Here is a 24,647-nt window from a genome sequence, read left to right as displayed (position 1 = left end):
AGATGACAGGATGCTGTTATCCGGGGCTCGTGAAAAACAAGGCGTGCTCCAACCGCTCGCCGAGTCGGGGCAACAAAAGTCAGCGTCTCCGCACGGAGGAACTGAACTAAACTAAGTAAAAAGAAGGCGCCGGCTCGGGTGGGATTGTTCCACAGATGAAAAATAGAAAACGCTTCCCAAGTTTACTGATCTGGCGCCGCGAACACACATCCGCGCCCCCCCCCCCCCCCCCTTAATCGCTGGCAGAGGCGGTGAATGTGCTGTGGGCTGTCTAAGCAGCATTACTCTGGTCACAGCAACATTTATGTCCTCTGCTGGAATGAATAAACAGCAGCCATGTTGGGAAGGCAGGTTACGTTTGGAGAGAAATGAGCCACTGGAGGGACTGCAGAGGCTGCACTAATACGTCTGCAGACCATGGCCTTCTGTCGCTACACCTCCTGCATCTGACTCAATAAACAGCGCGCAATGCATATAAACAATACATTTGCCCATGTGCTCTTGTGAATCCAATGAAGAAGCGAATAATGGACATTTTGTGCACTCAGTGAGGAGACTGTGAATTTTTTGATAATAAATTCCAGTGTCTCCAGCCTTGACATATTTTCAGCGAAGATGCTGAATTTTAACTCGTCTCCGTTCGTCAGCGTTGTATAATTCCCCGTCTTTTATTATTTACTCGTGATAACCTTTTAATGTGCTATTTGTTCAATCCTTCGCCGCCGCAATGACCCACTTCCCCCCACAGGGATCATTAAAGTTTCATTTTATCTAATCAAAGAATTCATTGCCGAATAAAAAAAAAAAAAGAAAAGAAAACGTCTTTGCTTGTAACTGCGAGTTGCGGCTGAATGTTAATTTTTTTTTCCTCCCCATTTCTGTTCGATTCATGTCTCGTCATTTGTCAGACACATTCATATTTAAATAAAGCTAAAGCCACGTGCAGACATTAGCTGACAGCCGCTCGGATGCCTTTGAATCTGAGCGTATAAAAGCGTGAGCTGGTTTTTCATCTCCACCTCACGGTGCACGCGTGGAATGGAAGCAGCAGAGGAAGTCCACTGGTTTTCTGTTGCACCAACAGACAGTGCCTGTTTTTATTGGCGGTTTTCAACACGGGTCCCTGCGAAAAATCTTTCTCCGCTGTTTTCTCACAAGGATCTCGGCTACGACGGGACGTGCTGGTACAGTTTGTCGCCAAAGTTGCCTTTTATTTTTCCATCATCAACACAAACAAAGCCCCTCGTACACAAACAGCGCTCTCGTCACAGCCATCGCAGGTGTCACCAGTCAGAAATGATCACCTTCGGTGCGCACAGTGTATAGAAATTTAATAAAATACACAACAAGTACAGTGGCCCACGTTCACGTGTAAGCTCAGCTTATTTTCACACAAACTGCAGAAGACGACAATAAAATTACAAATACATTCTTAAAAAACTGTTTTTATAGGAACCTCAAATGGTTTTATGAAAAGGGACATTCCCCCCGTTGCACCACCATTAACAGTTCATAAGACACTTCACTTTTTGTATTTAACGTCACTGATATGTATTTCAGTTGCCTGTGGTGTTCCTTACACACTAAATGGAGACAGAGAGCTTCACCGTACAAAAGCAGACAGGACGCAATAGCTTAACAGTAGCAATTTGTTCAACACCCTCACGAAATTGGAGCTGGAAATGTGTAAAATACAGACATCTAAATTGACAGGTACAGTACACCATGAAAACACATGAAGCCAGGTAAGTGCTGATTCCCCCCCGAAAACCTTCACAGCAGTCAAGGACACATATTTCACACAAACACAACAAGTCACGAACTCAAAGAAACATACAAAGCGGGTGGTTTTTGGTTATACAATGCATGTCTGGACACCTCTGCGGGCCGAAACGGAGAAACTAAAATTACCTCATGGTCATTAATCTGCCACGTCGCCCCCTCCTCCCCCGCCCGGCAGGCGAGCGCACGCGCGCGGCCCCTCAGTTAGTGGCCTCCCGGGGGTCGTGGGCACAATCGGACCCCCCGCACTCCTGGCTGATGACGGAGCTGTGGATGAGACTGCTCGACAGGGACTTGGGCCTGAGCTCGCGGGTCAGATAGGAGGGCTCCTCCAATTCGGTGTGCAGCGGCGAGCACTGGCCATCTGGAGGCCCATAGGCACTGCTGTCTGACCCCCCCCCCACCTCCCGCTCCTTGCTGGCCTCCTGCTCGGCCAGGTCCGGGGGCCGGCCGCCCTTGGTGGGACTGCCGGACGCCGACGGACTCTCCTGCAGCGGTGGGCTCAGCGCACGCTGGGACTTTAAGTACGGTTTGACGTTGGCCACGAGGATTGTACTGTCCCGCTGCTCCTTTCCAAACGTGCTGAGGGTTTTTCTGCCGCTGCAGCTGATGGTGCCATAAATCTCTGTCTCTACCATGGCATCCATTCCCACAGGGATGAAAAGGTTGGTGCGATTATCGGCGCTGTCTGCTTGGCTTCCTACCCGTAACTTTGGCATCCAGCATCTGTCAGAGTGTCCCAGTGCACGACATTCATCGGTGCAGTGGACTGATTTGTCTTGCTCTGCAAAAACAGTTAAACATTTGTTATTGGAGCCCGCTGAGGTAAGAATAAACAGCCAGGAAGAGAATGTAGATGACATTTTGAAGGATGGGCGAAGGCAATAACACACTGCAAACAAACCCAGATTCCCGGACCATCCCTGAAACGCTGCTAACGACGGCTTCCTCCTTTATATAAGTCATCTACTATGCATCCACCAATTATTATGCAGACTGGGAAAAGAACAGCCTGTTGCACGAGCTGTGGGAAAGTTCAAAGCAATCGTGTTTTCATTTACTAAAAATACAACCTCTCTCTCTCCTTCTAGTGATCGCCCACGATGCAGTTTGAACCTAAAGACACGCGGCGACGTCGCTTGTCTCGGGTCAGTGGAACAAATGATTTAACCCGCGGAGGGAACCTTGTCTCAGCAACACGTGTAGGCGTTTCCAGGGAAATGTCATCCGGTGTGAAGGGAGTGACGCGTTTCTCGTTTAGATTCCCAGCGGAGGAAGTACGAATGCGTGAGGCACAAACAGAGAGACAGCTGTGAGATTTGCACCAACACCTATATTCACCTTTTCTGATTAGCAAGTTGTTTTTTTAACATATAGAACCCGATTATTTATCCTTTTTTCACAGTTGCGTCAGCTGCTGTTTGTGTCGATCACGGCGAGGAATAAAACATCCAAGTGTGTCTGGGCCTCTAGAAACAGCACTGAAAGCACAAACACTCATTAGTTTGACCTGTAGTAATCTTTTCTAATTACTTTGAAAAACTCCGCCGCATAATTACCAGCTCATTTGCATTTCCGGCCCATTTTTCATTTCGCCTCTTGTTAGCGGATGCATATTGTGACCTGCCCTTGCCACAAGAAGACCTCAGTGACACCGAGCCAAACACCACAGGACTTGACAACACATTTGTGCGGCTGCGTGCTAGTCTGGCTGATAAAAGCGGGACGTGCCCTTACTCTGTCGTTTACATTTCGTACGGCGTCTCAGCCTGGTAGACATAAAACAAGGACACAAAGAGTGACACGTCGAATGAGCCAATTTCCACGGCGCCATGATGTGGAAGGTGTCATCTTTTTTCGTAGCCGCTACGCCACGCTATCAAAATTAATTTGACTATGATGCATCAAGGTATTTTGCGTGTGGAGGCATGAAGCGAAATGCCAAACGTGTCTTTGTAAATTGGTGGTGAGTGATAGTTTCCCTTCGTCTGTTATACATGAATTTAAAAAAAAGGCATTTCATTTGTAAAAGTATAAATTCAATCTAGCTGTTGTTCTGTTGACTGATTGAACACTAATAATGGTGCTTTCCTCGTCATGGGGCTGCACTGACATCCTTCACGCTGGGTATGTATACAAATTAAAATCATATTGACTTTGGGTTTTTTAGCAGGATTCAAACAACAAGCAGAGTTTCTCGCCGTTCTCCTCTACTTCGCCTCCTCCTCATATGGAAAGCGAAGCTCCCATTTAACCTGCCTGTTTAGGGGATTAATCCGCTACATTGTATTTCATTCAATCCCAACATGACTCTCATTCTGCAGCTCTGGTCTGTGAATAAGACGCCTCTGTTTTGGCTCGGCGATATCAAAGAGCGCAAACAACTGGCTAACTGCATGAACGAGCCACTTGATGTGTGTGATGATGAGGAGGGTATCAGCCCGGATCACGGGGAAGCACGGCGTGACGAGGTGGGGAGCTCCTGGCGCTTAAAGCAAACGCTCCCTTCCTCTTGCTCCAGCCCTGGCCGGGTTTGCAGGAGGATAAAGCGACTCAAGCAGGAGGCTCATAAGAGAAACTGTCTCTGTGCCACAAGCCTCTGGTGGATGTGAAAACCAGCACCAGGAGCCACAAATGCAGCGTAAGCCCGTTTAGAGAGTACACTCCACCTCCATCACAAACTTCTGGGGCACTGCACCACCTGCACAAACAGACCCAACTGGTGCATTCACTTGCAGCGATTAAAACGCGAAAATAAAAGCAACACTGTCCTCTGCCCAGTCATGCAAATCTCCTGCGAAGACAAAGCTCATTTTCACACATGCATTTGAACGACGCCGAACTGTGACTGTGTCTACACGCGAGCTGAAGAAGGAAAAGAAGCTTTTCTTACCCAAACATTTCTGGAACAAATACAATTTCCAAGCTGCCATGTTTCATATTGGTGCATGTGAACTTACATTGTTACATTCTTAGCATAACACCCTCCAGTGCTGTGTTTGTCTGGACTAAGATCAAGAAAAAATATGCATCTGAGTTCAAAATGCATTTCACATCAAAAGACCCGACTAAATGACGGCTTTGCTTCAGCAAAGCGGCGACGCAGGTCCTGCTTATTATGAGTGCTGTGCTTTGAAGCATCTACACCCCAGATTACAATTCCATACTGTGCATTTCTGGTTCCCTTTTTCTTCGATCATCACAGAGAAAAGTATTTTTCGGTCACAGATACACGAGGCCAAGACAATAAGCGTAAGCAGGGAGACACGGGGAGATGCTGAATGCATTTCCATGGTACCTATCGCCGCTGCAGTGGAGCTCGCGAATGATGCTGATGCAAGGCGACGTATGTATGCGCTTGGAAGGCTCAGCAAAACGCAGCCAGGTATTTTGTTATTTGTGCCAGTGTGTCGCTGGGTTGAACCAGTTGAGGGGCTGTTTTGGTCGATTAGATGCATTCTAATTACTGAGCATCTAAAAAAAAACACACCTTCAATATCATCACGATTGCACGCAAGTGTTTAAAGGGGCTATTAGCTGCACCGTACTGTTTGTATCGTCATATGGTTTATTATCTGAAATAAAATGCAGAATGAAGACACTGACAGGGGACGGCTGCTTTTATCTATTGTGCCTGCCGTTCATGGCACAGCTTTCCATTTCCATTTCCATTTCATCCCGGCACGAAAACATTGTTAAATAGACTTTAAATGACAGAATTACGCACTGGCTTCACGCAGTCCACCTCCATTTCCATGGCCTCGCGACAGAATCGTGACACAGAAGGGTTGTGATCACGAGGAACCAACGACAACGTGTTCTCAAAAACAAAGAAACCGCCATCCCATTATAAATAGAATCAGAGAGAACCTAGCAACATACCCACTGTGCATCTGGTGTCTGTGAGAGTGAATAAATATTCTGAGTGCATGATGGTGGAGGCTGCACAGGTGCATATATTACCTGTATCAAAGCAGCCAGGAGACTAGAGGGATGGTAAAGGTAACGACATAAAAGCAATACTACTTAACCCGCAAGCATTTGTGTTGGTGCATTTGGAACTAAAACTCTGCGGTGTCTCCATTTTGGATAATAGCACTATCTTGTCAAAATCTGCAAAACAGCAGCTTTGTTGTCGAATACATGTACCTGTGTGTGCGTGAACGTGTGCGAGCGCTGAGCAGAAGGAGTGTGTGGGTTGGAGGGGTGATGTTTTTGTGTGATCCGGTCTAAGGCACAATGCATAATGTAGCGCTTCCATCTTGCATTCAGCGCACAGAGACATCACTCAGCGTCCGGCTGACCGGCGTTTAAACCCACCACCTTTTTACCAGCGGTCCTAATTGCACCAATCGCTGTCTCGCTCGTTTGCATTTCCCCCTGAAATTCCCGTCGCGCAAGTGCCAGAGCGACACGTGTAAATATTCAGTCTAGCGTGTGCAAGAAATCGCCTTCAACATCGCTGCATGTGATTGGCCTTAGAACTCGGGCTGATTCAGATTCAGAAATGTGCCGCAAAAAAAAAAAAAAAAACTGTGATTAAATTCACACCTCCCACAGAGTCAAGTTTGGTCTGCCATAATTCCCCACAGCACACGCACACATAAACACGCCCGCCGCACGTACGCGGACGTGCGAGAGGGAGAGAGATTCACACATCCTTCTGGCGGCCGCGCCGGCGTTTCCGTCCCCGGCCTCCGGAGCCGCCGCAAACAAACAGTTCATAGCGATGCAAATGGTGTGGAAAGTGCTGCACGGGGACTGGATGACCAGACATTCCCTTCCAAGGCTCGCGAGGAAATGAGAAACGTTGCTATTTCACTTAGGTTTCCCATTATCTTTTATCTTACCAGTGAGTGCCGCTCTCATATTTTCACTTTATACCCGCAGTAGCTAAATATATCAGTGTCTGGCGGGTCAGCCGGGTTGCAACGGATTGACAATCAGCTATGATTATTCTCCAGGCAGAGCCGATCGTTTTGGATTCGCGAGATAAAATCCAACATTTCTATTTTCGGGTTCCTCAAGCAAAGTTCCCTTCAAAATATTGTAACCGCGGCAAAAGCGATAATAACTGAGGAAATCTTCCCAAGTGAAAGGTGGAAACACTCTGTCATGTTGCACCAGAAATACCTGTCATTTTGCACCGCAAGTGTCTATCATGCTTTTTGTCTCTGTCGCGTTATTCAAGACATGCATGCGGCGGATCTGTGTTCAAATAATGATGTGATCAAAAGAGACACAGAGTGAGGTGCACTTTGCCATGCATATGAGTTTGTCTGATGGCTAAATCAAACAGAAAATGTTTGAACATTCTACCTTCAGCCAATGGAGCGCTTTTATGCTAAACTACCATCTACCTTCCACTCTGCTCCCGTCATTTCATGTTTGGCGCCAGCTAGCGTTTCTTGGATTGGCGTCCTCCATGTTGGAATCGGCCGCGTCCGCCCTGACTGGGAACCGGCGTGGCGGCGCGCCAGGACAACAGCGGGGCCGCGTGCATGTTCTCGGTCCGTCAAGTGTAAACAATGCGCGGCGCGAGAGTCGGTTAGGCATCTTCGCGATGTCAGGATGAGAGTGTGTGTCCACTCACCCTGCTCAAAAGGCTGCCCATTAACTGCTGTTGCTTTCATCTTGAGGGCCTCCCTGGCAGATGTGTCGCAGTGTGAGCCTTTATTAGTATCCTGGTCACTATCGGCCTGGTCACTATCACCATGGCCACTGTCTCGAAGGCTTGCTCGCTCTGCATCCTTAAATGTTGAGCTGCAGCAAAAATTGAAGGGGGGGGGAAAGAAAAAAACATAACTTGCCATTACCTCTGTGTGACTACTCCTGTCTGATAGTCACAGTCAGTTGGCTTGATACAAAGATGAAAAAAAAAGCCCAAGTGCACCGGTCAGGGAGGTTTTGGATGGAGCTCTTACCTTTGTACAAACGGTTGCCTGCTGCCAGCATAATTGGACTCCGATGGGAAATTTTCCGTCTAGAAAGGAAAGGGAAAGAGTGTTTTGCATTGGCCACGTTCACAATTTAAGGCACTTTCCATTTAGACATAATGATAAAATAGAATAAATTAGCATGTTTTCCAATTCCTACATCTTCATTATGCCAATAAAAGACACAAAACACCTGTCGGAGATAAGGGCACGATAAGAACAAATCTCCATCGTGACCATATGCGCCTTCTTGGCAAGACAAAGGACTAAAGCATTAGGCACTGTCATCAGCATCCCTTTCCCCCTATCTTGAGAATAATGTGTTTGTGTTGATCACACCCACATACCCTAGTGACTGGTGACAGTGCCAGGCCTTGTCATGTGCGTTATCATTTCCAAATGAGACTGTCTGCGAGACTGTCCTAGATATTTACATCGTTTACAGCAGATAATTCTGCCGTGCTAAACAGCGCTACAAGGCCGCCCCTGTCAAATTAGCATGTTAGCTGGCTCGCGTATCCAACCCCGCCGTCTCCACGAGGCAAGGCTGGACCCTATTAATGGCCTTATCGTGCCAACTTCGGATGCGGATGGGTGGATCTGGCCCATATTTGCGGGGAGCGAGAAATGCGATTGTAAGGTTATGCTGTGTGCATCTAGCTGTCTGGCGCGCGCCGGTCGGGTAATGTGATCGGACAAGCTGCTCAAACACCTGTCCAATCCCACATTTCAGGCAGGGTTTTGTTTTCACTCTATAGGAGTGGATCTGGCAGGGTCGCAGCAGCCTTTGCTCAAGACTCACGCTGCTTCAAAGTGTAACTGTGTGGACTTTGTGATTATACGAACCACCTGTACCGTTTTGCAGGAGCGGATGTGCAGCGGAACTATTTCTGAAACCCTGAATCCTTGGGGGGGAAAAAAGGGAAGCTCTTTTGTGAAAATCACTCATCAACACGCGGACTCATTCTAATTCTAAGTTCCCGTATCACTCCTCACGTGTACAGAGTACTTGATCGTACATTTCATAATGGCGAATGGAAACGTGATAATAATGATGTCTGCTCAGAGTGGCAGGGTTTCTCGTTTTCAGTCGATTACTTTTCCTTTGTCAGATTTGTATGGCAAAGCAGATAAGCCCGAATAAAGGGCAGATAAAGGATCCGGCGCAGCAGCCTCCTTACCTGTATCACCGACATCCTATTCGCTGGAGTGTCTGCGCTCAGCCCGGCGAAGCTGGAGTGGCAGCCCGCCCTGGGGACCGTCAGGCTGTTCGGAGTGGTCTTCAGGTACATGACCTCTGACCTGGGCAGCGTGAGGGGCAGGGGGCTCTGATAGTCAAAGCATATGGGCGAGGTGATGAGCGAGGGGCTGCTCACCACGTTCATCCGGCTGGCGGAATCTCTCTCCTCCATCTCACTCTGCACCAGCATGATGTCACTCTTGTTGATCCTTTTCTTTTTGCCCTTCCCCACTGGAGGATTGGAGTACTCAGCCATGCGGCAGTTATAATTCCCAGTCTCCTTATCTTGATGCTTGGACTTGACAGCGATGGCGGTCATGACTACTAAGAGCATGACAGAGATAATGCAGAGGGTAACTATGAGGGGCAGGGATACATCCCAGTGCTGCTGTTTTCCCGTGGCGCTGGACCCCCCTCCCGCCGCCTCCTCTGCGTTTGCCTTAATGATCAGCTTAGCCACGGCGGATAAGGGGGGCTTGCCGTGGTCGGTTACCTTCACCACGAGCTCCACCACCGGAGCCACCTCCTCCCAGAGCGCGTGGGCCGTCCTGAGCTCGCCCCCCGCCGGGTCCATCTCAAACAGCCGCTCGTCGTTCCCCTCGGTGATCTCGTAGGTCAGGTGGCCGCTCTCGCCGTGGTCGTGGTCCACCGCTTTCACCGTGGCCACGATGTAGCCGATGCCCACGTTCCTCGGCACCGGGATTTCGGCGGTGTCGTTCTGCAGCAGGGGCAAAATGATGACCGGGAGATTGTCGTTGACGTCCAGGATGTTGACCCTGACGGTGGAGGTGCTTTCCATGTGAGGAGACCCTCCGTCCTTAGCTTGAACTTTGAACTCAAAGGACTTGGTCTGCTCGTAGTTGAAGGAACGCGAGGCGTATATGGCTCCGTTGTTGGGGTTGACAGACACGTAGGTGTACACAGACACATCCCCAATGTGTGACGGCAGGATGGAGTACGACACCGTTCCGTTTCGACCCACATCCGGGTCGTGGGCTAGAACGGAGCCCAGGAACTCCCCTGGGATATTGTTCTCAGGCACCTGTAGCACATACACAGTCTTTGTAAAGCGCGGCGCGTTGTCATTTTCATCTAAGATTTTCACAGTAAACGATTTAGTGAAGTTCAAAGACGGGATCCCATTGTCTCTCGCCATTATTGTTACATTGTATTCATCTTTCATTTCTCTATCCAGCGGTCGCTCTGTGAGCAGAGTATAAAAATTATCATTATTTTCCTGCAGTCTGAAGGGGACATTTCCCAGCACCCGGCACTGGAGTTGACCATTGCGACCAGCGTCCTTATCTGTCACTCTGACCAGTGCTATGACAGATTCTGGAGGTGCTGCTTCACTGATAGCTCCCTGCCGGACGGAAACAAAACTTATTACTGGCGAGTTGTCATTTTTGTCCAGCACTTTGACAGTAATTTTACAGTGGCCCGGTATTGGGTTGGGCCCCAGATCCTTTGCCTGCACATCAAACTCTATTATTGGATTCTCTTCATAGTCAATCTCTCCCTGGACCTTGATGACGCCAGTATTGGGGTCAATAGAGAACAGATCTTGGATTCTCTCAGATGCATATCCAGTGAAGGAGTAGACCACCTGCCCGTTGCTCCCCTCGTCCTGATCAGTGGCGTTCAAATCTATCAGTACTTTTCCAGGAGGGGAATTCTCTGGAATATCTAAGACATAGGAGGATTTTTCAAAAACCGGACTATTGTCATTGGAATCAGTCACTCTGACATTGATTTGCATGGAGCCTGATCTTGGATACTCCCCACCGTCAATTGCTGTAAGCAGAAGGGTGTGATGGCTCTGATCCTCCCTGTCCAGTGGTCTCTGAACCACCAGCTCCGGATATATAGTCCCGTCGCCCCTCACTTTTAAATCCAAAGAGAACGTGTTGTAGTCGTCCCTCGTCACCTGGTAGGTTTTTATTCCGTTTTCCCCGGAGTCTGAGTCATGTGCAATAGTCAGAGGGAAGCGTGTCCCGGCAGCGGCGTTTTCTGAAATATCTATGTTAACGTGATCGGACGGAAAACTGGGCGAGTTGTCATTTATATCCTGTATATCAATCTTGATCATGCATATTTCTTTATCGTTGGCGAACACCTCCATGGAGAGCTGGCACTTCGGGTTGCGCCTGCACAACGTCTCCCTGTCAATCCTTTGTTTAGTGAAGATAAGTCCACTCTCCGGGTCAACGTCCACCAGATGCGGCGCAGAATTCTCCAGGACTCTGAAGTTCGATTTTTTCCCCCGCTCCATAGTCCCGTATGCGGCATCTTTCGCTATATTCCCTATAACTGTGCCAGGTCCTTGCTCCTCCGGGACGGAATAATTGAGGTTTTTCAATGTCAGGGCTCTAACCCACAGCAGAAAGAAAATGGGTACAGAGAGACGCATCCCTTCAACTGGATATGCGGTAGAGGCAGGCGGAAAAAAAATCCTCGTTGACTTTCAACCTGTTGATTACGGCAAACCTAGAGGATTAAACCAAACCCAGGCATGTGCTCGACGCCGGCCTCACACTAATTGGATATTAAATCGACGTGCGAAGCCTTATTTCTCTCCAGCCGCTATTTGAGCCTCTTTCACATGCCGCTCGGCTGCGATGAACTCTTTCTGTAAACAAAGATGACCGCCCGACGACACCTTATGCATGAATTAAAGATCAAATTCAACATAGTGGGACCACGAATGCTTTGTATTTCTTGTTTCCCTCGCGCGGCGGCGGCGGAGGAGATGGTGGTGGTGGTGGTGGGGGGGGGGACTTAATGAATTATCGATGGCGATGAAGTATTAATATTCCCCAGCGCATCCAAGGTTAAAGCGTCTGAATCTGCGGTGAAGGTTAGATCGCGGCGCACAAAAGCGCATTGCCCTCATGCGACATCTGCGCCAAGCGCTACGGCGAAGCCCCGGCGTGCCCGTTGCGAATGCAGCATCGCCCGACGCCGCCGCTCACAATGCGTTCACTTTCTTTCCTGTGCGGCACACTGTTGCATTCGGCTCGTGCTCCCGAATCGCAGCCAGCCTGCCCATGCCACAAAGTGGAGCAAAAGCGCCGTCACTCCCGTCCGACCCTCCGCGCTGCCGTCATTCGGACGCGTCTATCGCGCGGCTGCGACTTTTGCCCGATGATTGTCCTGTGATCAGTCCAGTAATCCCATAATCCAGTCCTATTGGACCCAGTGCGCTTACATCCTTCATTCGGACAATGCTCCTCTGCGCTGTCCCCGCGAACGCTGCCAGGAAAACGCGAGAAGAAGGAGGAGGAGGAGGAGGAAAAAAGGTGCTGGAAGATTTCAGATTATCAAAATTAATCGCTTTCCTCCTGCGCTCAGTTCTCTCCGCGTCAACTGTTGAAACCCGCTCCCCGCGCCGTGTGATCTGACCGGAATCCTCTCGACGCCTTTATGACAGACTCCGGTGCAATTCTCGGCGCATTTAACATAGTTTCTGATCGTCTTCCAGCAAATGAGTGAGCGGTGACAGATCTCGCCTTGGGGGGTTTCTCCAATAGGTCTGGCAAGATCGCGTGAAGAAGGGCTGTTCTAGTGCTACGTGATTCACTTACTGATGTGCGCGCACGGAGCGGCGGCGGCGGCGGCGGCGGCATCGCGGGGGGAGAACGTGCTGCCGGAGCCCGCACCTGATACGTGTGGATTGGAATCAGGGATTAGGAGCAGATCGATGAGATGCGTTCGGGGCTGGGACCTGGTAAAAGCACAGAGGACCCGACAAGTGGCCATTGTGGGGGAGAAAGTGCATCAGATGGGCAGCCCCGCGTGAACAATGCTAAATTATGGCTCACAGATTGTTTACAGAGTGCCTGGGTGATGTGCTGTCACTGCTAATGGAGCTGTTTGGATATTCAGAAGCGAAAGATCATCACCCGTCATGAAAAAGTGTGCTCCCTGTATATTGCACGTTAGTTTGGAGAATATTCAGCCACGGAGGAAAAGGAAAAGACAGAATGTGGGCGTTTTCCGGATAATCTCTGTAAAGGACATAAGAGAATTGCTCATTCTTGGGTTAAAAAAACAGAAGATAAATAAAACAAGGCTTATTCCGCAGCTCAAATATCACAGCTGTTGGCATAACCTGCCTTCTGCAGCTATCACACTTGCCTTCAATAACCTATCCACATCAATCTCATATCTCATATTGAAAAGATGGACTGACATTTAGTTCACTCAGCATTTCAACAATATGACATTTGCATTGTTATTCTCACTTGACCAGATCTCAGTGGCGCGTGGGGCTCCTTGGCCATGTATTTACCCTCTGAGAGCAATTCTGGGAGGAAGCCGTGTCAACACCGGGGCGAGATCAGCGTGGCCTATTTCCTCATTTAATTCCATGTTGCCGAGGATCTGAATCAACCTTGAGTCGTCCCTGAGTTCATTCCCATTGTCTGAAACATGGCGGCTTTCCTCCTCTGGGAGCATCAACTTTGCCTGGCCAGGGTGCAGCCTGCATAAATTGGCCATTTCTGCAGGTAAGAGATAAGGACAACAAAGGGAAACTAATTATCATTCAGTCTATGTTAAAACCTCAGGAAAGGAGTGCTATTGACAACTGTGTCTGCATTGTCACAGTCGTACCATTTAATATGACCTGAACCCTGAACGCTGGGCGAGTCCATATCCATAATAAATAGGCCACATCCCCACGTGTGGCTTTGGTTTCCTTGTGGCTGTAAACTGGGGATGACTTTCACTAATGAGGCCCGCGCACCTGCCCTGAAATGAATTACAATCTCTGCCGCGTTGCTGGCAGTAACACACACGGACGCACGCGTCAGTCGTTTCATCACCAATTGATTCCTACACCAGTGCACAACACAAACCGTACCTGTTGTGTTTCCACAGAGGCTGCAGCGGCCAACGCTCGGGCCCGCCCTGCGACTCGCTGCAGGTGCACTGCTGTACATTACAGGTGAGATCAAGCCGTTTGTCGTGCCGTGTTTGCGCCCATTGCTGCCTGACCTGCACCTCCGGCGCGTGGGAACGAGCTCCGGCGCCAGCTGCTGAATTTCGCCGCCGAGCGAGCGCCGCAGCTCCACAAAACGGGGACAAGTTTCTCACAGAGCGCCATATTGTGTAAACATGTCGCTCACATACAGCAAATACAATGTACAGCAGGGTGAGCACGCAGCCACGCAAGCGTTTATGGATGTTATCCAGGACTAATTAACGTGTTTGCATCACAACAGCAGCCAAACTTAAGACTGTCAATACTAAAACTATACATTTGAGCATGGGCATATTCTGTGTTGTTGTTGTGTGGTGTTTTAGTAACATGTTCCTATTATATTTCGACTGGCATGTAACAATGAATCATTTCCCCACATGTTGGGAATGTACAGTATACTATGAGGCTTATTTTGATGACATACTATAAATTATATTATAATATAATTTTTTCCTTATGGAAAAGTAGTTGACTGGTTCCGTGGCTCAGCGTTTAGGCTTTTACGGCATCAAATCCCAAGTACTTTACTACTGCATGACATTTTTACCACATACAATACTAAGGCTTATTTTTGATTGAATCCTATATTATGACCCTATACTAAGGGTTATATTTGATGATATACTTTACTGTAATACATTTTTGACAACATACCTGTACTCTACTATGACACTTGTTTCACCACATACTGTACTGTTACTCTTTTATCACCACATTCTATTCTAGGCATATTTTTGACAGCATATTGCAATATAATCTCTTTTTTACCCCAATATATCATGATCAGACATGCTACAGAGGTGGTAAGCTACAGTAGCTGACTATAGCTGTGCCTCACTATTTTGACTATTGCACTCTGTATTCAGGATCCTTAGTTCAAACCCACCATGGGTGTAGGTTGTAGATGGAGGTGTCCATCAAATCTGAGTTGTTGTTTTTTCACATACTTTGACACTTTTTTGCCACCTAACTGCATTTGTATGACATCATATTCTAATATGAGACTTTTTTTTAAACCTCAAATGCATTAATCAGCCATGCCACAGAGTTGGTATGATCAAGGCTCTCTGGTCCTTTGGTTGAATGGTTACACAGTTGCACTTTGTAGTCAGGCTCCTGGATTCAGATCCTTCCATGGGTTTATGTTTAGCTTTAAGGGGAGCAGTTGGATATTTTGGTTGGTATAAATTGGTGTAGAGGTGTTTTAACCACAAGGTTGGCAGTTCGAGCCCCCGCCATGGTTGGTTTGCTTTTTTCAGCACATACGTCAAAAACAAGCCTTAGCATGGTTTGTCATCAAAAATCATGTCATGGTACAGCATGTCATCAACAAAAGTCATAGTTTTTTCATCAAGTACTATCTTATAGTACTGTACAGTATGTCAACAACAAAAAAAACATAGTGTAGTTTGTAGTGCAGTGTCATAGTATAGTACAGTATGTGGTGAAAATATGCCTGTGTGATTTAACCTGGGATCCTGACTGCTAGATGCTATATTCTAATGATTTCCAACCAACTTTGTGGAATGCGTTAATGGTTCACTGTCCGAAACATGCCTTAGACTAGTATGTGATGGAAGAAGATAGTATAGTATATGTTGAATAAAGCATACATTGAGAACCTATCAAAATGATCAGATCTGCGTAGATATAGATTTACATACAAATGATACCTTATCATTTTCAAACCTTATCCTAACCTCAAACCCAGTCTCATCTCTTACACATCCACATGATCTGTGTCCCCTTTACCCACACTGAAAGTTTCTGTTTCATGTGTCAGAGTTTGGCGAACTGTGCCCCTGAAACTTTCGCTGTGCACTAAAAGTAAAAGGAATTCCAATTTTGCGGCACAAAGAACTGAAGGAAATATATTTGAAAGTCTCGTCTAGCGCATGTTTTTCAGTAACAATTTCCCAGCTGCTCTTTACAATCCAGAGAGCATGTTGGCGAAATTGTTGAAAATTCTGCAGGTTAGTTGAGATGAAAACAGCCCGTCGAGGCCTGTGAACCGGAGGGATGCTTTCTAGAAAAACACGGTTTTGTCACATGTAATTTTCCAGCTCTTTGACCACCTTTAAAAATATTTAATGCACTCCATTCTGTCAGAGCTGCGGCTGAACAGGGGATGCAGTGGGAAACTACAGCACATCAAATGGACACTATCAGCACGAGGCTGTTACACAAAAGGGCCCGGCTTTGCATCGCGTGGGGTCACATGTCGACAGTCACATAACGTATGACGCCTTCAGTTAAATGTGACAAAACCCAACATGTCTCTAATCCACCACATCTTTTCCAGTAGTGCACCAGGCTTAAACCTTCTCCAGGGCGTTAATCACCAAACACGCACTGGAAAATTGGATATGTGTCGAAAAATAAATAAATTATGTAAATGAAATACTTTTTCTGTTGTTGTCTAAGTTGCATGAGAAGAAACCGCAGTAACTAGGAGACACATTTGACATCGCGCTGGGTGACATGTTTCCCTAATTAGGATCAATACGGCCGCTGTTTGTTCTTAGTCATTTACACTTATCACTGTGCGGCTGTGTACACAGCATGAAAAAACAAAAGCCGTGTGTTTCTGTTTGATTGACATCACTAAGGAGGTGTTAAAAAGAATAAAGTAATATGTTGTTTTTTCCATGTAGAACATAAGGTGAAAGACAAAAACATGTCCTTGGACTGTAGTAACTATTTTATCTTGTCCTTCAAGTTTTTTCCTTGAATACCAGTGGACATATTATTACTTTTCATATAACCTTACTCGTGTTTATTTATATATGTACAGTTGAAACGGGGACTTGAATAACTGCAGGCAGCAGCTATCACACTCCAACAGGACAGGACACCTTCACGAAGCAGCAGCAGCAGCAGCAGCAGCAGCAGCAGCAGCACACGGAGCTCCGCTTGTGTTTCTGCCTCGTCTTCCACCGGCTCCGCATTAATGTGCCGTTCCCACACACTTCATCCCAACGTTATCTGCTGGACGCCTGCACTGCGGAGCTGCCGGCGTCCTCCTGCTTCCTAGCAAGTACTCATCATGCCCGCGCTGTGATGCAAACAGTGTTTGATTGAATCAGACAGTTCATTTAGGTATAGGGCAAAAATATGCTATTATTTCCGCTGATTTGTTTTACACGCCGTGTCCGGACCTTGGTCTTTGGGGCCATTATGCCTCCATTTCTGTGCGCTGACAATCATCGGGCCGGTCTTTCGCGTCCACGTTTACAACAGGCTGAGCTGCTCGTCTGATTGTGGATGCAACAAAAGTATCCTGGGTTGCCTCCAAAGCCTTGTTATTGCGGCGCATGCTGAATTCATAATCCTGGTTGCAGACCAAGTGTGGATCTAAAAAACGGGCAGCGGTCCAAGTCTAAATTCTCAGGGGTCAGCGTGCCGATCCTTTGACATTTCAGATCAACTCGTGAGAGAAGCTCCGCTGCCTTTGTGCTTAAAAGGTGGATGATTTTTGCATGCGATTGTTTGTGAAGCCGTCCGGCGCGTCGAGGGTTAACGCAGCCCGCTGCCAAATTTGCAAAACTAAAAGTCCAACTTGAAAGCACTTTGCATTCTTTATAGCAGCATCCAGCGGAGCTTCGGTTGGTGGCCGCTAAGATGGGTTTAATAAATTCTGAACTCAATATGCATTTCGCGGGGAAGGAGCCACGAGTGTGACTGTCTGCTGAGAATGCGTCTTTTAAAAGGTTTATGCAAATACGCACCTAAAAAGTCACAAATTACCTGCTCATCAATCAGTCTGGAAAACAAGCGTGTAATACGCTGCTCTGATCCAAACACCAGACACATTAGGATTGTAGAACTAACGGGTGCTCACTGGAACAGAATTGAATATAATTATAAGAAACAAGAAAACAAAGCCCTTAACCTGTCGCGTGCTCACAGACCTCTGAGCTGCTCTTGTGGGAGTAAATAAAAGAGCGAGTGTGATCATATAGTGGAGTTTACGGGGTCACGCTCACATGGAGACGTTTCACACAAGTAATTCACTGAGGCAAAATGACACTTTAAACATTTACTGTAGTAAAACTTCACTTTTTTATAGTTTCTCTCTTTAAGTAATGCTGTCTGTTTTTTTAAGACGCTGTAAAGGAGCATTGGCCACAATATTATAATCTGTACTATTTACCATTAAATTAAGTGGGTTTTATTAGGGAATGTGGAATTTGTATTACAAATTAGCTCCGTAATTGTAAATAGCCTGAGCTGCAAAGACCACACTATTGCAACCGTAAGGAAAAATCACCCCCCTCCTGCAAAAGCATTGATTATTCATCTCAGTAATGACCGCGCGTCCCGACGCGTTAGACTTCAGGACTGTAAATCCCAGCAAGGAGCCACACAGACTCCAGGAACAATTTACTGCCCACGTTTCAGGACTGGGCTACAACACATGTTCACGAGTACAGAGAGACTCTTTGTCTTTGAGGATCATAGGCAAAAACAAAATATGAAATTCTAGACGCCGGCTTTTAAACAATAGGCGCGTGTCGGGCTGCCAGTTTGTGTTCTTTTGTGCCACGGGTCTATTGTAATGTCAGAGCATATAGCTCAAGTCTCACGGAGGCGACACTCACCGCAAACCATTCAACACCTTAAAATGTGTGCCGGCCCACCCTAAAGATAGAACCCCCTGGAGTGAAACGCTGAAGTGGCGTATGACATCCCATGTGACAGATGTGAGGAGCGCTCGCCTGATGAAATGGCAAGTACCCGGGCCTGAAGAATGACTGCAAACAGAAAACAGACAACGTCGGCCGTCTGCGGGCGCCCGATGCAGCATCCGCTGCCAAGAGGTCAAAAGTCATCAAGCAGGTGTCAGTCAGTGGCTGGAGAGGGATCACGGTGCCTTGTACAGTAAGAAGCTCAGGCTCTGGGAGGAATTTCATACTTTGCCCAAATTCATTGGACATAGACTAAAAGTACTGTATACAGAGGCAGAAAGTAGCAGTGATTCGCGTTTCCATATTTTGAGTCATCTCCCTTATTCATAGTCTGTGACATTTATTCTTCTGGAGGAGTGAACAGAAACAAAGACCAGATGTGCAACGATGTCTGCGTTTCCAGACTTCAGGTTTTACTCCTTCTTCAGAATCTGTAAGTTGCAGTAGAACAGATCATTATTACATGAGAAAGAGCAGACTAATATATATAACTATAACCACAAGGCAAGCATCCTTTCTGCGCTGCAACAGTACAGTGATAGAGCCTGTAATATCATTGAGGGCTCTGACTATCGCATGTAGCTACAATCAACTGAGAGATGGACAACGGTTCTTACCATCGGTGGCACCAAAAGGATCAAGGCTTTGCTGGTTGCAGCCGCACAGTGAGCAAAAATAGCTGCCTTCTTTAAGCAGCCGGCTTCTTAAGGAGGTGAGCACAACCAGAGAAGTTAAGGAATGTAGTGAGGAAACATGGAGACCTTCATTAGTTCAGTGTTTGGTACGTTTTCAGTTCCTGATAATAAATGCAGAGTATAAATTTGTCAATAAATCCTGCGCTCATTGCCTATTTATGTAAAAATAGTCTGTAAAGAAAAACTGAATCCATCCATTGACATTTTAGCCAAACAGACCTGCACACAGATAGCAGAGTTATTGATCTGCAAACTTGGTCAGAACTCGGCGGAGAGCGAGGTCCCAGGGTGCCTTGTGCTGCCGGTTTCTTCTGTGTGGGTCAGAGCTGGAGGCTTGAAGCGACAGCATAAGGACTTAAAACAGTGGAAGAGAGGCAACCTAAAAAAAACACCTCTAGAGCCGACTAAATAACTGGTGCAGGGCGTCAGAGCAGCATCTTAACTGGCAACTTCCCTCTGATGACAAAAACAAATAGATAAAACACATGTGGTCACAAAAACGAGCAATTAGTCAAAAGTGTGACTTATTCCTATTGCAGTCCTATAAAAGCTGTGCAACAGGAGTTAATAAAGGTAACTGTAACACAGATGCACAGCAGAACTCTATAAATCATTTCATGTCTCTAGGCATCTGCCATGTGTTATATTTATCTGTAAAGCATCCACATTAATGACACGTGTGCCACTTTCATTTCAGGGCCTCTGTCTGAATCATGGCACCGAGCTGCATCTGGTGCTGGGTCTCATGAAGGATGTGCCAGATGCCTTGTCTCACTCTCAGCTCAAGTGTCCCACATACAGTGTCGGAGAATTGCTGGTCGCACTGTTCTTAGGACCAGCAGAGAAGCAGCAGGTTAGGAAAAAAAAACACTTCCCAGGAGAAATGATTCAAGGTATTGGAGAGCCGGGGAGGCGAATAAAGTGAATGCAATTTCAAAGGGGAAATAATGGAGGTCGTGGCGTTTGATGTTCCTATGCCGGCCACGAAAACAACTTGGTTGATGATGGAATCAATCACACCTCCATGGCGCTGAATGTTAATGATGATATGTTTAGTTGTGTTGTTTTTTTTTTTTTTTTTTTGCATTTTTAATAGCAGCGTTAGCTCCAAACGTATCCACCCGTTACCTGAGGCGAAGCGAAGTGTACTTATCTGCAGTGCGCTGCGTGATATCAGCTGACGGAAGCAATAATATTAAAAGTGTGACGGGTGCTTTTTTTTTGTTGTTGTTTTTTTTTTATTTTCTGAAGCCGTTCTTCTCGTGTGTTTTCGTCGTGATGAGTGAACGCAAGGTCAAAACGGAGTTTATCCTCTGATATCACCTGTCAGTCTAGACAAGAGAGACGCTCACTCAAGGTGACATTATTTCCGTGTCTGTACTCAGCATGCCACTACATCTTTCATTTCCTGTGAGCTAAAATTTACAACTTATCCTTTGACAGGAGGAGTAAACATCTCTAATATGACCCAAGCTGTGATCTTGGCGGGTAAACAAAGGAAAACCTGCCTCAGCCTCCGCAATCCTTGACAATCTCAAAGAAAACAACAAACAAAACACTTCTTTTGCTTTTTATATATTCTAAATATTTGACATGGGTCTAAAGCCCTTGAAGACATCCTCTAGAAACGCAGGGTGTTAAAGATCGAGCATATTACAGTACAAAAAGTTCATTATGAGATTTGTGACCGTGTTGACGGGGTATTTGCCGGTTGGGATTGCAATAAGGTGGGACTCTGAAGCGCTTTGATAATTAGATGGAATTATGATAATAGATGGCTACAATGGCGGCACGATTGGGCCGAGCTCGTGACATTTCCTTCGTCTTTCGGCACTGGCGCTTTATCTGAGCGCCATGAAAGTTATTTGGTATGCAGCGGATCAATCGCCGACCTCGGAAAGTCATTTAAATTAACTTCTCGGGCAGATATCTATCCGGCAAAATGGCCGACAGAAGCCAGGGACTATCAGAAAATTAAAAAGGCCGTAATATTTTGTGTGAAATTGAAATGGAACAAAACTGAGTGTTATGCAAACACTCCAAGATGTCCCCTAACAGATTGTCCTTTTATTGTCTGTGGGTGTTTTTTTCTGCCTCTTCGCACGTTGAAACAATGACGAACAGGCCTTTTCGCACATAAAGCGCTCATCACATTTGCCTTTTCACGGCCGACCGGACCAGCGAACAGTCTGGTGATTGCGTCCTATAGTATGTGCTGCTGATTGTCCAGACCGCGGTAGCTGCTTGGTACCGACAGCCACGCGTTAAAACCCAATGAGAAGCAGGAGTCTGGCTTTAAATGGGTCCAGAGCGAATGTTCCATTCCCACTAAATAAAAATAAGCCAGTGGCCATGAAGCGCATGTCTAATTGCAGATGAAGCATCACATTAAAATGTCAGGAAAGCGGAGCTGCAGTGTTTAAATTTATGTTCCAGATGATGCCGTTTTCAGGGAAGGTGTAATTTGAAGCACAGCAACAGCATGTTATTAGTTCTGACAATCCTCAGTCATGTTAATGCCGGGAAGGAAGGAAAGCAGCGTGCCACCTAGTGGGACGTGAATAACCCATATATCTCAGCGCCAATTAGAATTAGACCGTACTGTAAAGTGACAGGAAGCTAATTCACAAATACTGTAGCTACATGAAAGAGGAGGGAAGCGTCAGTCTCACAGATAGGAGACGTCAGGCAGCCTTTCCAATTACTTCAAGGTTAAACTGTGAGCCTCTAATAACGCGCGGGAACCAAACATTGTTGGCTAATTACATAAGCAAGTTCTGTGGACTGATGGATGCTGCGTATTAGCTCCCTCACCCCCCCCCCCCCCCCCCCCCCCCCCTCGCCCGTGACAGAGAGGCTGCGCTTCTGCTGGAGGAGGCCGCGCCGACGCCGGGAGACGCTGCGCCTGAACCACAATCAACCGGCGAACGACCGGCTCGGATTTATCATCATCAGCTCGGGACCGGAGCCGCGCGTCGATGGAGAACTGCGCCCAGCGTCGTTAGCGGTTAAGACGGGGGTTTCGGGCATCCTCGCGGCCCCGCGCGCACGTCTAGCCGGTGATACACTAAATTAATATTCCTGTGGCTGTCACCCCGATGAGATGAAGCATTATGTTGGAAACTGATTTATACAGACGCCGTAATACAAAGAGGCATGAAGGGGGATCGTTTGCTGCCTTTGTTATTATTTGTTTTCTCCTCTGTCACTGAGGTAACAGTCTCAGTCATGCATGCAGTGATGCCTGTTATTTCTAAAGGCACATAATAACGGCTCATCCTGTTCTAACCCATTCAGGATTCCAGCTTTTGTTACAGTATTGTAAATATGCTCAGTAGGAATGTCAATTAGCCGCCCCGCTGCGTTTGTGTACAATCACCAATATTAGTTACAGTAAGAGGAATAATGCAGCAGCGGCTCGCTGCTCTGTGCAAGAGAGGAGTCTGGATGTGCGTCTGTTTAAGATAAAGATAAAAGGGACCAACGTGGGATGTGTGCCACTGAATAACTCATAGATTTGGCATGCGGCGCTTTGACTGGCAGAGGCGCTCACTGTCTGCTCACATTTTGTGTTGCCCCCCCCCCCCAGTCTCCAATGCAACCGTCCACTCGGTGCCACCGCTGCTTAAATCACCGCGTCCTTTAATGGAATTATGTAAACAGCACAATGGCGCTGCCGGGCCCTGAACGCACCGGCCCCGCGATGCCGGCGAGGACGGGGACGGAGCGGCGTTCAACACACGTTTCCTCGACGCCCGGCAGAAACGAGGCTGTTACAAAACCAAAAAAAAAAAAAAGTTTGCCAGAGCTCTTAAATGACAGTAGGGCGCTACAACTGTGGCTGCTGAGTGTGAATTATGTTTTAGTGGCCTGTAATTCCTTCAGGTTGCACAGCCTGATGTTTCCCCCTAGTGGTGCGAGAGCCAACACGGAAGCCGCCAGTTGCTGATTCCACCCAGTGCTGCTGCAGACGGGGAGCTCAGCATCTGCTAATTAATCAGACACACGCGCTTTAAGAGTGCGGTTAATGCGCGTCGGCTGCTCCTGCACCCGTCTACAGCCTCACAGCGTGTAGGATGGAAGAAGAACACGGGGTGAGGTTTGTTTGTAAGGGGCCGCGCATCTATAGAAGCCACACGTAACTGTGTGATGATTGAGGAGTCGGGCGCCAGACGCATTATCTGGCTGCGTTTTCCAGGAAACGGGGCCTTTTCGCGCCCCGGTATCTGATGCTAATACCTCCGCACCTCTCCTCCTCTTCATTATCTGCATCTGACGCCAGACAGCTGAGATATGACACAAGCCCGAACGTGTCGTATTAAGGCAATACATATACAAAATCAATCAGGCCAAATTACTGAATTGGAAGCCAAACAAGCCCAAATATCTGGAGGGAATGTCACACGGGCAGCGGCTGTTCATTTTTCATCTCTATCTCAATCTTATTTGCGTCCTTTGCATTCTCAGAAACCCAGTGTTTTTCTCATAGATTATACAGAAACGTGTGCTAAATCTAAATGGGCCCGTGTTTTGTTTTGTTTTTTGCGAGGCGGGGGTGAGGAGGGGTGGAGGGGGGGGGGGCATGCATACAGATTTTGCATTTTGTCATTTCGTGGATAAATACAGCTGCAGTATGTGAAGACTGGCAGCCATCACTTCTAAGTTTAGTTGTACTTTGAGAGGTAGGATCACACTTTAATTTGAAATTAACACGTTCGGGGTTTTTTTTTTGTGTGCGTTTTATTGCAGCCGAGTCCTAAACTGAGTGTTCACGACGTGATTTGCATTCAGTTCACATCCCGCCTTCGCGGGCCCTGAATCTTGAATCGGTGCTTTATGACCACACATAATTCGAGGCATACATTTGGTGTGAGGCCGTAATGAGTGACGGCCTGCTTTAAGCATCCTCCCAGTCATGTCTGACATGTCTGCTGCAGCAGGAGGCTCAACGCTTGGACTCCAAACCCCGGGACACGCTTACCCACTCCGGCAGCTCTGCGCTATCACAGGCACCAGCATATGGCGCAATCTGGCACCGAGACAAGACCATATTCTCTGCACAGATCAGAAAATGAAGATTTGAATAATTTCTGACTGATTCGCGTGAGCGGGGAAACTAAGGAGAGCGAGCATTTACTGGTGAGATGTGGGTCGACGGGATCAGTTTCAGCATCAGCATCGTGGTGGATGGAGCTGTTCAGCAGCTGTTCGTTCAGCGCGAATCCGGCGCCGGACGACCGTTACCTTCCAAGAGCACGAACCGAGGAGCAGAAATGCGTCACTCGTCCGGGTCTCGAGTGTTGAGGCGACGGCTCCAACTTT

At 47.3% G+C, this 24,647-nt stretch overlaps 1 protein-coding gene and 1 long non-coding RNA gene across 4 annotated transcripts in view; one reads left to right on the top strand and one right to left on the bottom strand.

Annotated features, from left to right (window-relative positions):
* The window catches only part of LOC114847195 (uncharacterized), a 136,550-nt gene that overhangs the window by 93,249 nt on the left and 18,654 nt on the right, over nucleotides 1-24,647 (top strand). The window contains exons 9-10 of one of the 3 annotated variants that reach the window (XR_008693425.1): nucleotides 13,211-13,466; nucleotides 13,840-16,345. This is a non-coding gene — a long non-coding RNA (uncharacterized LOC114847195). Of the gene's footprint in view, nucleotides 1-13,210; nucleotides 13,467-13,839; nucleotides 16,346-20,022; nucleotides 22,009-24,647 lie in introns of those variants that run through there. The other 2 variants (XR_008693427.1, XR_008693426.1) reach the window with 2 other exon arrangements.
* Nucleotides 1,186-12,933, bottom strand: LOC114847186 (protocadherin-17-like). Its single transcript, XM_029136666.3, has 4 exons — nucleotides 8,900-12,933; nucleotides 7,707-7,765; nucleotides 7,376-7,545; nucleotides 1,186-2,566 (listed from the first exon to the last, which is right to left on the bottom strand). Exons 1-4 carry the CDS (start codon nucleotides 11,366-11,368, stop codon nucleotides 1,983-1,985), a joined length of 3,282 nt encoding a protein of 1,093 aa, XP_028992499.1. The 5' UTR covers nucleotides 11,369-12,933; the 3' UTR covers nucleotides 1,186-1,982.

The sequence above is a fragment of the Betta splendens genome, chromosome 21 (assembly GCF_900634795.4).
Source record: "Betta splendens chromosome 21, fBetSpl5.4, whole genome shotgun sequence".
Lineage (NCBI taxonomy): Eukaryota > Metazoa > Chordata > Actinopteri > Anabantiformes > Osphronemidae > Betta > Betta splendens.
Note: the sequence above shows the minus strand (reverse complement) of the source record. Positions and strands in the feature narration are given on the sequence as shown.